This window comes from Castor canadensis, chromosome X (assembly GCF_047511655.1).
Source record: "Castor canadensis chromosome X, mCasCan1.hap1v2, whole genome shotgun sequence".
In the NCBI taxonomy this organism is placed as follows: Eukaryota; Metazoa; Chordata; class Mammalia; order Rodentia; family Castoridae; genus Castor; species Castor canadensis.
This window is the reverse complement of record NC_133405.1, coordinates 141,326,769-141,340,454: the sequence shown is the minus strand read 5'-3', so window position 1 is coordinate 141,340,454 and position 13,686 is coordinate 141,326,769. Positions and strand designations below refer to the sequence as shown.

The 13,686-nt window shown below is 38.0% G+C and overlaps 1 protein-coding gene across 11 annotated transcripts in view; it reads right to left on the bottom strand.

The window, feature by feature from the left end:
* Positions 1–6,740: 6,740 nt before the first annotated feature.
* The window catches only part of LOC141419891 (eukaryotic translation initiation factor 1A, Y-chromosomal-like), a 41,611-nt gene continuing 34,665 nt past the window's right edge, over positions 6,741–13,686 (bottom strand). For 7 of the 11 annotated variants that reach the window (XR_012444615.1, XR_012444617.1, XR_012444616.1 and 4 more), the window contains one exon: positions 10,026–10,117. Coding sequence is in view for 3 of the 11 variants with exons in the window: in XM_074064032.1 (XP_073920133.1) it covers positions 9,903–10,117; positions 12,613–12,694 (297 nt within the window). In the remaining 8 variants the exon portion in view is untranslated. Of the gene's footprint in view, positions 7,589–9,362; positions 10,118–11,044; positions 11,148–12,612; positions 12,695–13,686 lie in introns of those variants that run through there. The other 4 variants (XM_074064035.1, XM_074064034.1, XM_074064032.1 and 1 more) reach the window with 4 other exon arrangements.

The following is a 13,686-nucleotide window of genomic DNA, read 5'->3' as shown; positions in this document are numbered from 1 at the left end:
CAATATTCAACATACCTTCATGGTAAAGGCCCTGAATAAGGTAGGAAGAGCGGAATCATTCTTCAAGATAATAAAGGCTGTATATGATAGGTCACCTGAGTATTGACAAAGGTGCCATGACATACATTGGGAGGAAAAGGCCTCTTTAGTAAATCGTGCTGGGAAAAGTGAATACACACATATGTAGAAGACTGAAACTAGAATTCTGTCTCTCACCCCATGCAAAAATTGACTCAAAGTGGGTCAAAAACCACATGGTATGTAAGTACACGGAGACGTATTATTCAGCCATAAGGAAGAAAGAAATTATGTCACTGGGGGAAAGTGCATGGAACTGCAGAACATCATGTTAGGTCATAGAAGCCACACTGGAGAATAGTTATCACATTTCCTCTGACGTGAATTTTTAGCAAAAGTGACATGAAATAAAAGACGGCACTGTTAGGTCTGTGGAAGGAGAAAAAGGGATTGGGAAAGTGTGGAGAGGAAAGGGAAAGAAACTGATCAGTGGTGGCTCGTGCCTGTGATCCTGCCTACTCGGAAGGCTGAGATTGGGAGGGTCACTGTTTGAGGGCAGCCCTGGCAAGAGAGCTCATCTCCAAAATAACCAGAGCAAAACAGACAGAAAGTATGGCTCAAGTGGTAGAGGGCCTACTTTGCCAGCGTGAAGCCCTGACTTCAAATACCAGTCCTATGAAAGAAACAACCAGAGAGTGGATGACTATGAACAAAATACATTATTCTTATGTATGGAAATGTCACAATGAAACTCATTACTTTGTACAGCTAATGTACATTAATAAAAATGGCCAAAAGTAATGGTAAAACTGATACGTACTGCCATGTGGATTAACCTTGAAATACTACGCTGAGTGAAAGCTGAAAGTCCCCAAAAGTCACTTACTGGTTGGCTCCATTTATGTAAACATTCAATGCAAGTTAAGTATGTTCAGATAGAAGGATTCCTGGGGCTGGAAACATGGATTCTGCTCCGTGAGCAGTGACAGAGATATTTAGGAACCTCATAGAGGTGGTTGTACAGCAACCACTTCTATCACGAATGTACTAAATCGTTAGGTGAAATAAGCCAGATGCCCAAACAAGACCTGGGTGTTTTCTCTCGCTTGTGCAACCCAAGCAGGGCAGCAAGTCATGAAAGTAAAATGGAGACTACTAGGGAAGGGGAGGCTTTTTTAAACTGGGTATGTGTATAATTAATACACCAATGGCTATCACTGACAAAAGTACAAACATAAAAGAAGAGAGATGAGTAACCCAAGAAAAGAGATGGGCATCAGAGAAAGAAGCAAAACAAAATGTAGAATGACTTTGCTAAGCTCACTGGTACGCTGGACATAACTGAGAATCAACCTATAGGCATCAGGATAAAGCAATAGAAGCTTTCCAAAATACAAAGCACAACGAAAGAAACCAACTGGATGTGTTGGCACTTGCCTGTAATCCAGCACTCAGGATGCTGGGACAGGAGAAGCACAAGTTCAAGGCCAGCTAGGGCTTCATAGTGAGTTCAAGGTCAGTCTAGTCATAGCATGACCCTGTCTCCTTCCCCCAAATAAAGAGTGCAAAACTTTAAAAGAGCAGAATGAATATCCAAGAAGTATAGGACAACTACACAGAGAGCAAAATCCTGTAATGGTAATAGCAGAAGAAACAGAAAACACACACACGCGCACACACACACACACAAACACACACACACAGTTTGCAGAGGGAATTTCAATTAACAGAAACCAAGTCCCAGATATCAGGATGGTAGAGACTTGGCATAACTGTACCTGGAAATATATTCAAACCAGACAGAATAAAAAACCTTAACATAAGGCATAAAAACACTTTGCCTATAGAAAAGCATCTATGTCTTATTCTCAGGAATCATGCAAGCAAGAAGACCCAGAAGCAATATAATAAATGTGCCAAGAGGGAAAATACACACTAAACTACAACTTACATCTTGTCAACTGTCCTTTGAAATGGAAGCAGAAGAACAAGGATGATAGTCTTCTAATTTTAATTTACAAATTAAAAGGAATTCTAATCAGACACTGGGCAAGAAATGCTAAAAAGAAGCTTGTCAGAGAGAAGGGAAAAGGTAAGCAAAAGAGTTGCACACCAAAACAGAAAAGGACAAAGAATTAACTTCTTAACTGATTTAAGAAATTTACTTAAACTAGTAATAGTGAGAATATATGCAGTGATCATGGTTTATGTGCAAGTGAAATAAATGAAAGTGACACAAGAGACAGGAAGGAGGAATCAGAAATATTTTGTTACGTTGGATACTTGCACTACTTTTAAATGGTATAGTACATTTGAAAGTGAACTTAGATTAGTTGTATACGTGTATTTCAAATTTCAGGCAACCTCTTTGAAAAGTTTTAAAACAAGTATAATTTCTGCAAGATAGAGAAATATAGAATCACATAATTTACCCTAGTAGGAGGTTATAAGAGCAGAAGACAGAAACGGGGACATAAGAGCAGGTTACCAAGCAAACAGAAAACAGTAACAAATACAATAGAAATTAATTTATGTATAGCACTTTAAGTGTCCATGATCACAGGGGCTGCCAAAGCAGCTCAAGTGGTAGAATGCCTGCCTAGCAAATGTGAAGCCTTGCATTCAATCCCCACTACTGCCGAAACCAAAACAAAATAAAAAGTCAGAGATTTTCAGATTAAAAAACAGACTCCACTGTATGTTGCGTAAAAAAATGACTTGCCATGTTTTTACAAGTATTGATCAAAAATAAAAGAATCAAAAAATCTCACCATGCTGGTACAAATCAAAGAAAGGTAGGGAAGCTCTACTAATTTCATGAGAGATTTCAAACAAAGCAAAATTGTAAGATATAGAGAGGGGTATCATATAAGAGGAAACTGGCCAATTATACAAGTAGTTGAAAGAACTCCTAATATTGCAGTGCCAAATGACAGAGCCTGAGGCAAACATGAAGCAAAAACTAGTAGAAATGCAAGAAGAAATAGATGAAATTAGTTTTTGTCCTGTTTGACTCTAGCACTGCTTTTTTTCTTTCTTATTTGTCTTAGAGGTTTTGAGGTTTACTAAGTTGTTAGTCTTTGATTCCTTCCTATTTTTCACTTGCTTATCTACAGTGAGATTTATTCTCTCCCACACTCTCATGGTTGTGACTATCTGTCTTCCTCTTCTCTGTAAGATTCCTTTAAGAATCCTTTGCAATGGTGACTTGGTGGTCATAAATTACTTTAGTTTGTGCTTCTCTTGGTATTTATTTCTCTGTCAGTTTTAAAGAATAACTTTGCTGGATATAGTAATCACAGTAATCACCCAGAGTGCTTGAAATATATCATTCCATGCTTTCATGACTTAGTTTTTTAGCCAATAGGTCTAATGTAGTGTTGGTAAGTTTGCCTTTGGGAGTCACTTGGCACTTCTTACAGTTTTCAATAGTCTTCCTTTGTTCTGTCAGGGTCTCAGTGGGCACCATGTCATATTGACTGGGGAGGTAGCAGCCATATGAGAGATTCTCGATTTGGGGATTGACCACATTGCCAGTGTGCAGACTAAAAACCTTCAGAGAAAATATACTTTTGACAGCTAGCATTTCACCTTCATTGGTTCAGCAAGTCACCTGGCACAGCCTGCATTTTGCATGAACTCACTTGGTGAAAGCTGAAAGAAAACTCAATAAGCTACAGTCATGAGCCCCTACTCCTCCCATACAGGGCACCTGGGACACTCAGAGATTAGACTGTCATATTCCATAGCATCCACCCCTGATTGCTTTTCCAAGTTAGGACGAGTTTCACTCAGTTTTCTCTTTCAATCTATTTTATCACTTATTGTTTGGGTTTTTTCTTTTGAGTTACCTTTACAATTTTATTTTTTATCTCTCATTTTTCCTTATGGTTTTATTCCTTTGTTCTCCTTTTCATTGTTTTTTCCATTGCTAGGAACTGAGACCAAGCCCACATATTCCAGAGTCGGGTATTCTCCCTCTGAGCTATCCCCACAACTCAGTTGAGAAGAATTAAGTCCACCTCTGTCCACAACCCATTCCTACTCAAACTCTAGCAGATTTTCTTCCTTAAAGAACTGGGATGATAAAAGATCCAGACTTAGGAAGAGGCTAAAGTCCCACTAGCCCACAGTATCTGCAGAAAGAAAGAAAAACAGTAGTAGCTAACACCATATCTACACTTGTGCTGTAGATTGCAGCCACACCTGGTCAGATTGCTTACAGCTAAAAAAGAATGAAAGTGAGCACCACAGATGGGAAGATTTCAGGGCCTTCCAGAAAATTAGCAAAAATACTAGGTAAGAAACATACAAGTTAACTTGCACCTGGTACCAAATGGACCTAACAAATACCCACATTATTACATTCAAGAGCTGTTAAATACACATTTTACCTAATAGCACATAGAACATTCTCTAGGATAGATTATGAGTGCTCATAAGCCTAGTCTTAACAATTTTTTAGAAACGGAATTCATGGGAAGTTTGTTTTCTGACCATAATGAATCAAGTTAGAAATCAAACACAAAAACTTTAAACACCATACAAATAGATGGAAAATAAGCAGCTTAATTTTGAACAACAAAGGAATTAAATAGGAAATAAGAAAAAATAAGTTCTTCTTGATAAAACAAAAATGGAGACACTAAATATCAAAACCTATGTGATGTAGCAAAAGCACTACTAAGGAAGTCCATAGCAGTCAATGTCCAAATCAAAAAAGTACACCATAAAAAAATATTTAAAAACATGAAGGAACAGATTACCACTGCATCTCAAGATACAAGTGAAACAAGAGCGGTCTTCATCCAAAAGTAACAGAAATTAAGATCAGAGCAGGAAAAATGCAATGGAGACAAAAATATAAAAGATCATTGGAATAAAGTTCTGGTTCCTCACGAAAGGAAAATGAAGGACACGAACCTATGCTAAACGAATTAAAACACAACAAGAGAGATAACTCAAACAACATCTGAGGTAAAAAGAAGACATTCCAACAACATCATAGGAAAACACATGGACAATGCTCATCACATGCAGATTCACAGCAGTGCCACAACCAAAGAAAGATGTATTTCTTTCACCCCTCCCTCATGCATAGTGTACAAATGCCTGTCACTAACAGGTAGGGCAAGAAAACCTTTGAGTTACTCCTGTCCCTCTACAGTACAGGCTGATGTGACACTGAGCAGTGTAAACAGACTTATTGTTGCCCCATCCTCGAGGTACTGCCAGAAGAATTCCAACAGAAAGTTTGCCTGGCCACAGATTCATACTTCAACTTGCACCCACAGGCCACTCAGCTGAAGAGGTCTAGGAGAAAAGCCCTGGGTATCACATGAGCAAAGAAGGTCCCAAGAATTTATTTGCCCAGCTCAAACCATATCCAGTTCCCATTTGTTCTGTAATGGACACAACAGTTGACTCAGGCAGAAAGGAACCCCAGGCTTTTGCCCTATTCCAGGTATGAATGATTGTGGGGTTAAAGTATCATTTCTGAGAAAAAAAAATAACCCTAAGTACTAACAGCATTTGGTGTCACCACATCTATGTGACTCTTACTGCCAGGTGACCCCCTATGTTATCTGAACATGCACTGCTGTCCTGACTGGTCTGAGTGTCAGATAGGTGGTGATGAAGTATGTAGGCCCATACCACTGTCTGGAAGACAGTTGTATCAGGTCTGCGCTACTGTTACAGACAGAGCCAGAGACTCTGACAAATAACACAGCTTATGCTAACAATGCCTAAAACCATTTAGAACATAATCAAAGCCATGAAAGCAGAAAATCTCCACACAATGTTTTCAAAACAACTCCTTCAAGTAGAGTACATAGAGCTGTGACTTATTCCTGCTTTAATGTTAAATTGCAATTTTAGACTTTCCAGGATGAAGTGGTAAAATGGAATTTCAACCAAAAGCAAGAAAATTGTCTCACAACAAAGATCCACAAATTGCAACCACAGTTGTCTTTTCAAAGAATCTTTAGACAAACCGTATCGCTAGAAGAAAAGCGTTAGAGCAGTTTTACACTCATGAAGCACAATTCTAAGCTTTAGGCAAAGTAGGGCAAAAGGATATACCCTGTAAATTCAGCAATTTCCCTTAATGTATTACTCTGAAATGTGAGTTTTGATTACTCATCAACACTGACGGTAAGTCAGCTCGTTAAATCTGCTTACTTAAGTGTTAAAAGCAGTCCTTACTCTCAAGACACATCCCACCTATGTCAGTGTTCAGAACTCCACAGAGTAAGAACTTCAAACTACACCGTGTACTTATATTTCTTATTTTACTTATTTCAGGAAATAAATAACCTGGCCTCGTATCTTCAATCTATGGTGTTGGTGTGTTTGTGATGTATGGCAAAATGGGACACAGTCAAATGCAGGTTTATTCATCTTCATAGTTGTTACCTTTGTGTTACAAAGCCATGTGAAGTTGTATTCCCTTATTTTCAGTTGTGAAAATAATTGGGAGAATGTTTTACAAACTGATCAATGACTCTGTTTCCTTAAAGACGTAGACGATTGAACTGTGTGCCAGACCTCACTTTATTAGAGTTAACAAATTTATAAAATAAGCAAATCTTAAAAACAGAGACTATGATACAAATTGCTAGTCAGATGTGCCAGTATGTGTATCATATCAGTACGTGTAACAACATGCCAGTAACACAAAGTAAGAAGACCAGATGCTCAACGTGACACTTGATTATAGTTTTATTTCCGTGAGTCTTGCATCAGGAAAACAGAGACCTCTTTTATTATGAGATTGGCTCTTCACTTGTACAATGCAATTTAATTAGAGTAAAATGACATTTTTACCTAACCTATTTTGTAAAAGTAAAAGTAAATGTTTTATGTACCACTACAACCTGTCTTGTTTCAAAACTTTTCTATGTAAATACAACAGCGTAGTTATTTTCACTTTCTTTTTCCCTTAAAACCTCAAGATAACTGGTTATCACTTAGTATTCAATTTCTCCAGCTGCTAATGTTACAAACCCCAAATTGCTACCCATGCTTTTAAATTTACATTTTGAAAATGCTTTTTTTTTTGGTACAGTGGCAATGTAAATGACAAACAAGAATGTATAAAATACCGAAGTTTTAAGAATACAGATGGGTACATGCATTTCAAAAACAGATCGATATTCTTCAACTCCAAATGCAGATTTATGTTGATGAATTCTAAAAATTTATAAATTAGATTTAAAAAGTCTCCAGAGAACGTCCAGATAATTAGAACATAACGGTTCTGAAAGCGGCTAAAATCCATTCTGGTCACAAGGGAAACAACTGAGTGATGGCATTCGTTTACTAGAAATGAAGTATTGGTTTATCAGTGCACATGGTAGCATTACATCTATGTTTTCACATGTCAGTTAACACAACATCTTCAGTCTTCAAAGAAATATAACAAATACTTTTTAAAATGCAAACAAACCAATCTGCTTTCCTTGGCAAGCTAAATGAAGTCTTACTCTTAACAGCTGACGACCAAGATCCCGAATGTAGAACGACCCTGAGAATACTTGGGATATAACACATTGGGTTCAGTTTAGATCTGGAAGCAAGAAGAACAGGAGATGGATGAAAATAATCATTACAACATTCTACGCAATGTAAGATGCCCTTAAATTTCTATGAACATTCTGTATATCAAATTTTCCTCTATTTCTCTCTGTTGCCAGAATATCTTTCTCGCTTTCAGAATGTTATATGTTATGCAGAATATCCTTATATGTGTTACACACTATCCATAATATCCACAATACAACTTAGCATCTCCTTCCTGCTCTGTTTCTAGAGATTGCTTGTGTTGAGGCTGATCATACACACTAAGGAATATATATAATTCTTTCTGAATAGAAGTATCGCTAAACCAAATTCTCTAATTTGAGTCAATCTGGTCACAGGAGCAACACTAAATCTACCCTAACTTAATTTTAATTTAGTGTAATTTAAATTTTTGCAGATGTTCAAAGCTGTAAAAAGAGAGCTGCTCTAGAAGTAGTAGAGTCCTCAGGTCTTAAACAAAAGCAGCCTTTATGAAATAGTCAAAATACCAAATTTCCTTGATAGTCCCACTTCTTTCCAATCCCTTCCCCTCTCAGCCCACTCAAAGTGTTCCAGAAGAAATAGTTGCATAGATTATATTTTCTGGAAAACATGGTTAGTGTGCCTACACTCTCATCTAGTCTATCTAATCTGTGCACACAGCTTTGTATTAACACATACAGTCTGGACAGGATCTTTAATTATCTAAAACTAAGGTCAGCTGACAAAATGTTCAGATCTGCCCTTAAACCACAACCCAATAGTGACATGATACGTCAGTCTCTTATCTCAGGAAAGTATCATTAATATTGTTTTGTCATAAGACTCCTTTGGCTTAGGGTCCCGAAAGAGAAGTGTACAAAGAAATTAGAAGAACATGTTCACTACTCATCATTCTTCCTTTTTACACTTAGATAGCTTTAAGACTTATGTAACATTGGAGTGATGTATGTTTTAAAACTTGTACATACAATTTATAAACACACACACACACAATAGTGGTACAGAATAGGGGTAGAGGGTATGCTATTTTACAGTGTAAGTAATGTAAGTGGTTTGGAATAATGTAAAAATAGAAAATAGGATGGTATGATAAACCACGTATAAACAAATGCAAGTTGTAAAATTAGCTGATGTTTACTTGAATTGAAAATTTTCAACTTCTTTGAATAGCTTGAAGATGCTCTTACAAAGACATTAGGGAATAAAATTTTAGAGATCACTGTTTTTGATCAAGGATTCTCCATGAGGTGTGAACATCAGGGTCACCTGAGACCCAACTGACTTCCCCAAATTTGCCCTGTGCATTTTTGACAAGCTCTGGTAATTATGCCACATGCAATCTTTTTTGAAAAGTTACTCTACGTATTCTAAAATTTCAACTTAGTGTCTAATCAAACACTCATTATTTTGGCTTTATACATTTTCATTACTGGGGAATTAAAAGAAGAACCTCACTGAACTGTAAGCTATACTGCCATCCCAGTTACACACACACATTCACAGTATAAGTAATGTAAATGGTTTGGAATGGGATAGTGTGTATGTGTGTGTGTGTGTGTGTGTGTGTGTGTGTGTGTGTGTGTGAATGGATAGGTATACATACGTTTAAGAAAATAAATATTTTTGACTTAAATATACTGCAGATACAACAATGAAGGGCTAAGGATAAAGGTGAGTGGCAGAGGGCTTGCTAAGCATTACTTATACATGTTTATGTTTACAAACATAAACATGAATATAAACACATAAGCAATTGTCATAGTAAATGTGTATCAAGGAATTTCATTTAAATGTAGAACAGCAAAAGAACACTAAAAAACATAGTACTCTTGTGAGCTCACTACTTTATGCTAGGAAGAACAGCCGTTTTTCACAAATTAATCACACAGCAACTCCAAATGAGGTTTAGGGCAACAGTGATACCTGATAAAATAACAGGATCCTGACAACATGCCTCCGTTGAAAGAAGGTTGTCAAAGGATGCTGCAATTTCAACGCTGTATCAAATAAGTCTTTTTAACACAAATATTTTGTTTCAGAAAAGGCATGAGCTCAAAACTGCTAAAATTCTTGGAAGACACTATGCTGACCCCTCTACCAGCAACGCACACACACAAAAGAAATTGTCAACGACTACCTCTTTACGTACTCTTCCTTAAAACAGCTAGGATTATGGCACGGCTTCTGCCAAAACTAATCCTGATTTTGAGAGAAAGAAATATCCCAAGGGATTATAAATCAGAGAATAAACAGCTTGTTTCTGGCTAGTTCCAAATATTCAAGTACTGAATATTCAAGCTCAGAAACATATCCTAAATTTATGTATTCAGCATAATGAAGCCAAAGGAAAATATCAGGGTAAGAAGGGGACTTTCTCCCAGATAAGACACATAATCCATAAAGAACATACACAAAACATCTGTAAGGGTCATAATACTTACATCATCAATGTCTTCATCATCATCCCCGACATCATCAAACTGGATTTCATCATCCTCTCTGGGACCAAATGTGTCCGTTTCATTGACTTTAGCTAAACATACAATAACAAAGATGCCCACTGAATAATCAAAATATTATTAAGTATTATTAAGAAAAGAAATGGGTCTGACATAAAACAATACACATTCTTTATTTCAATTCATGCAGGTTTCTTTACCAAAAATCCCAGAGATCAAATTAATAAAAGTCCCCCAGATGATCATTCATTTAAAAATTGTTACAAAAACAAGAGCCATGTGTTCTTTTGTTCAAAAGAGTATTTTAGTAAAGCCGACAGACTCTGATTAGACTCACTGAAAACCTTCAAAATATCCTTCAGAAAGGATTTGAGAAAGGCCTAGAAATATCCTCATAGTATGCGAGTTCTCACCAGTCAGAGAGACTTAGTCAAATACCTGTAAGACATAAAAGCAAAAAGAGCTGCTAGTTTTAAAAAGGCCAATAATTTCATGAGGATCATCATTGTTAGGAAGAATCTTACTATTTTTATGATAAAATGCACTGGAATTAAAAATAAACTAGCTTGCCTGTAAAGAAAACAATGGGGCTTACAAATTCATGCATGGTCTTAGTTTAGTCTTTCCAAGTTTTCAAGTGACAATGCTTTATGTTGGCCTTTCAGAAAGAAAATAAGTATTTTTGTTTTATATACCCTGTAGATACAATCATGAATCATGAAGGGCTTGGGAATGTAACATGAGGATCCTGATGAAATTATTGGCAGTTTAAGTGTAGCAGCTCTGTTTTGGTTTTATTTCTTATGCGTAAGCATGAATTGAATAAATCTTTCTGACTGATAAGATGTAGCTCAGTGGTTGAGTACTACATTATGTGAAGGCCCTGGGTTCTAATCCCAGCACTGCAATACAAAACCACACAACTCCTAACCATGCCAACACATAAGAGAACATTGTTCTCTATAAAAATCAAAACAAGTATCCTAATTGGTGATGCTTACATGAAAACTGCCAGTCTCTTGAGAATGGTGCAGCACACCAGCAACCCAAGCTACTCAGGAGACTGAGGCAGGGGGATCTCATCTGGGTACATAGTGAAACCCCCTATTAAAAGAAGTAACAAAATAAAGTTGCCAGCTACTTAAGAAGGTAGAGTAAGGAGGATCATATTTTGAGACCAGCCTGATCAAAAAAGTTAGCAAGACCCTATTTCAAAACAATAAACTGGGTGTGGTAGATGATTCCTATAATCCTAATTGTGAAATTAGGACGGTGGTCAGAAGCCAGCCTGAGGAAACCACAGACCCTATTTGAAAAGCAAGTGAAAGCAACTGACCTGGAGGTGTGACTTAAGAGGTAGTACACTTGACTAGTGACCCGAAGACCCTGAGTTCAAATCTACTATCAGGGGTCAGGCACAGTGGCTCACAGCTATAATCCCAGCTACTGGGAGGATTATGGTTCAATGCCAGCCCAGGCAAAAAGAAAATTGTTCAGATCACACCTCTGCAAATGAGCCAGGTCTGTGGCCCTCACTGCGTGGAAACCCATAGGTAGGAGATCACAGTCTGGGCTCATCTTGGACTAAGATATGAGACTGTATTTTTAAAAAATACCTTCAGTTCTGGAGGCATGGATCAAGTGCCTGCCTAGCATCACAGAAGTCTTGGGTTCAAAACTCAGTATTTAAAAAGGCAGGGGCAAGAGGAAGGGCATGAAGAAAAGAGAACAAAGGAGAGGGAGAAGGGGAAGGGAAAGAAAAGGAGGGAAGGAGAATGGGGAGAAAAGAAGAAGGAAGAGAAAAGAAGCCAGAGGAGGAGAAAGAAGAAAAAAAGAAAGAAGAGAAGCAAAGGAGGAAAAAAGAAGGGAGGAGAAGAAGAGAGGAAGAGGGGGAGAACAGGGAGGAGGAGAAAGAAGGAAAACAAGATAAAGGAGGAGTTGAAGTAGAAGGAGGAGGAGGAGAAGGAGAAAGTGGAGATGAGGAGGAGGAGGAGGAGAAGTAGATGGAGGAGGAGCAGTAGGAGGAGGAGGAGGAGAAGGCAGGTACGAGGACTAGGAGAAGACAGAGATGATGAGGAGGAGAAGTAGAAGGTGGAGGAGAAGGAGAAGGCAGGGATGATGAGGAAGAGAATTAGAAGGAGGAGGAGAAGTAGGAGGAGGAGGAGAAGGCAGGGATGAGGAGGAGGAGGAGAAGTGAAGGAGGAGGAGGAGGAGAAGGTGGGGATGAGGAAGAGAAGGAGGAGGAGGAGGAAGAGAAGGGATGAAGAAGAGGAGGAGGAGAAGCAGGAGGAGCAGGAGAAGGAGGAGAACCCTAGTACCAAAAAAGGAGGAGAGAGTAAGAAAAAGTTTCCTAAATGGCATTCTTGGATGCTCTATATTCAAAGCTTATAAACTCACCAACTGCTCACCAAAAGAACATTTTTTAGTGATTCCTACTTAACTTTCTAAAATGCTACCATACTTAAAATTTTGTAACACACAACAGACCCAATTCTACCAAAATCCCTCATGTTATCCCTAAGGAACCATTACAGCACATGACAGCATTTGGTAACACTATAGACATTACCATGTTCTGGAAGCTCTCCGTATGCCTTCTGGCTTCTAGCTTCATTTGCATTACACTTCAAAATTACATCAGCTTTTTTATCCTTAGAAATAATTAATGTTTTAAACTGGTGAGAACAAAGTATCATTTGTTTCCTAACTCTTTTCAAGTTACACACACTAAGGAAAAACTCACTCCGTGTTTACTTACAAACTTGTGCGTCTTTCACAAACAAACAAATGCCAGGTACAAGTGGTTCATGCCTGTAACCCTACCCGCTGGGGAGGCAGAGATCACAAGGATCGCAGTTTGAAGCCAGTGCTGGCAAAATAGTTCAGGAGACCCTACCTTAAAAAAATCCCATCACAAAAAAGGGCTGGTGGAGTGGTTCAAGGTGTAGGCCAAGAGTTCACACCCCAGTACCACAACAAACAAACAAACACAAACAACCTTTGGGTGTAAATTAACAAAAAGAAGGGTAGGGTGCATATAACTAATAGCAATTCATAAAAGGACCTTTTACAGATTTAATCTTCATAAAAGCAGAACAGACAACCTTCCCCTTCATCTTACTTAGTAATACTTTTGATTAGAAGTCTCTTGAAGCACAAAAACTGCAATGTGAACTTTGTCAGTGAAACACAATTGAAAACTGAAAAAGAGTATAATGGGTTCTAGAAAAACATATCAGTGTGAAGTTGGGCCTGAGCTGAGTGGCTTTTGCTTCCCTCATTATTCTGTTCAGTTGATGCTTGTGTAACTATTTTCTCCCTGCATCCTGTTTCCTATCTTAATGACTTTGTATAGAATTAGTTAAAATGTTTCAGCCCTTTCCCTGGGTACTGGCCATTCCTAGATTGTAGGAAAGGTCACAATCAGAAGAGCTCTCAGGAAAATGTGAAGCAGAGACTTACTGTGACAAAATCCAGACACCTGGACCTCTAAACAACAAACTTTCTGCACAATTGCTGCTTTCTTACCTTCACAGGTCTGGGATGCTCTGCAACCTGCAGACTAAGCTAAAACGCTCTCGCCCACATCGTAAAACCTCTCATTACTAAAGATTAAAATGCTACTCTGGCACCAGGTGACTGA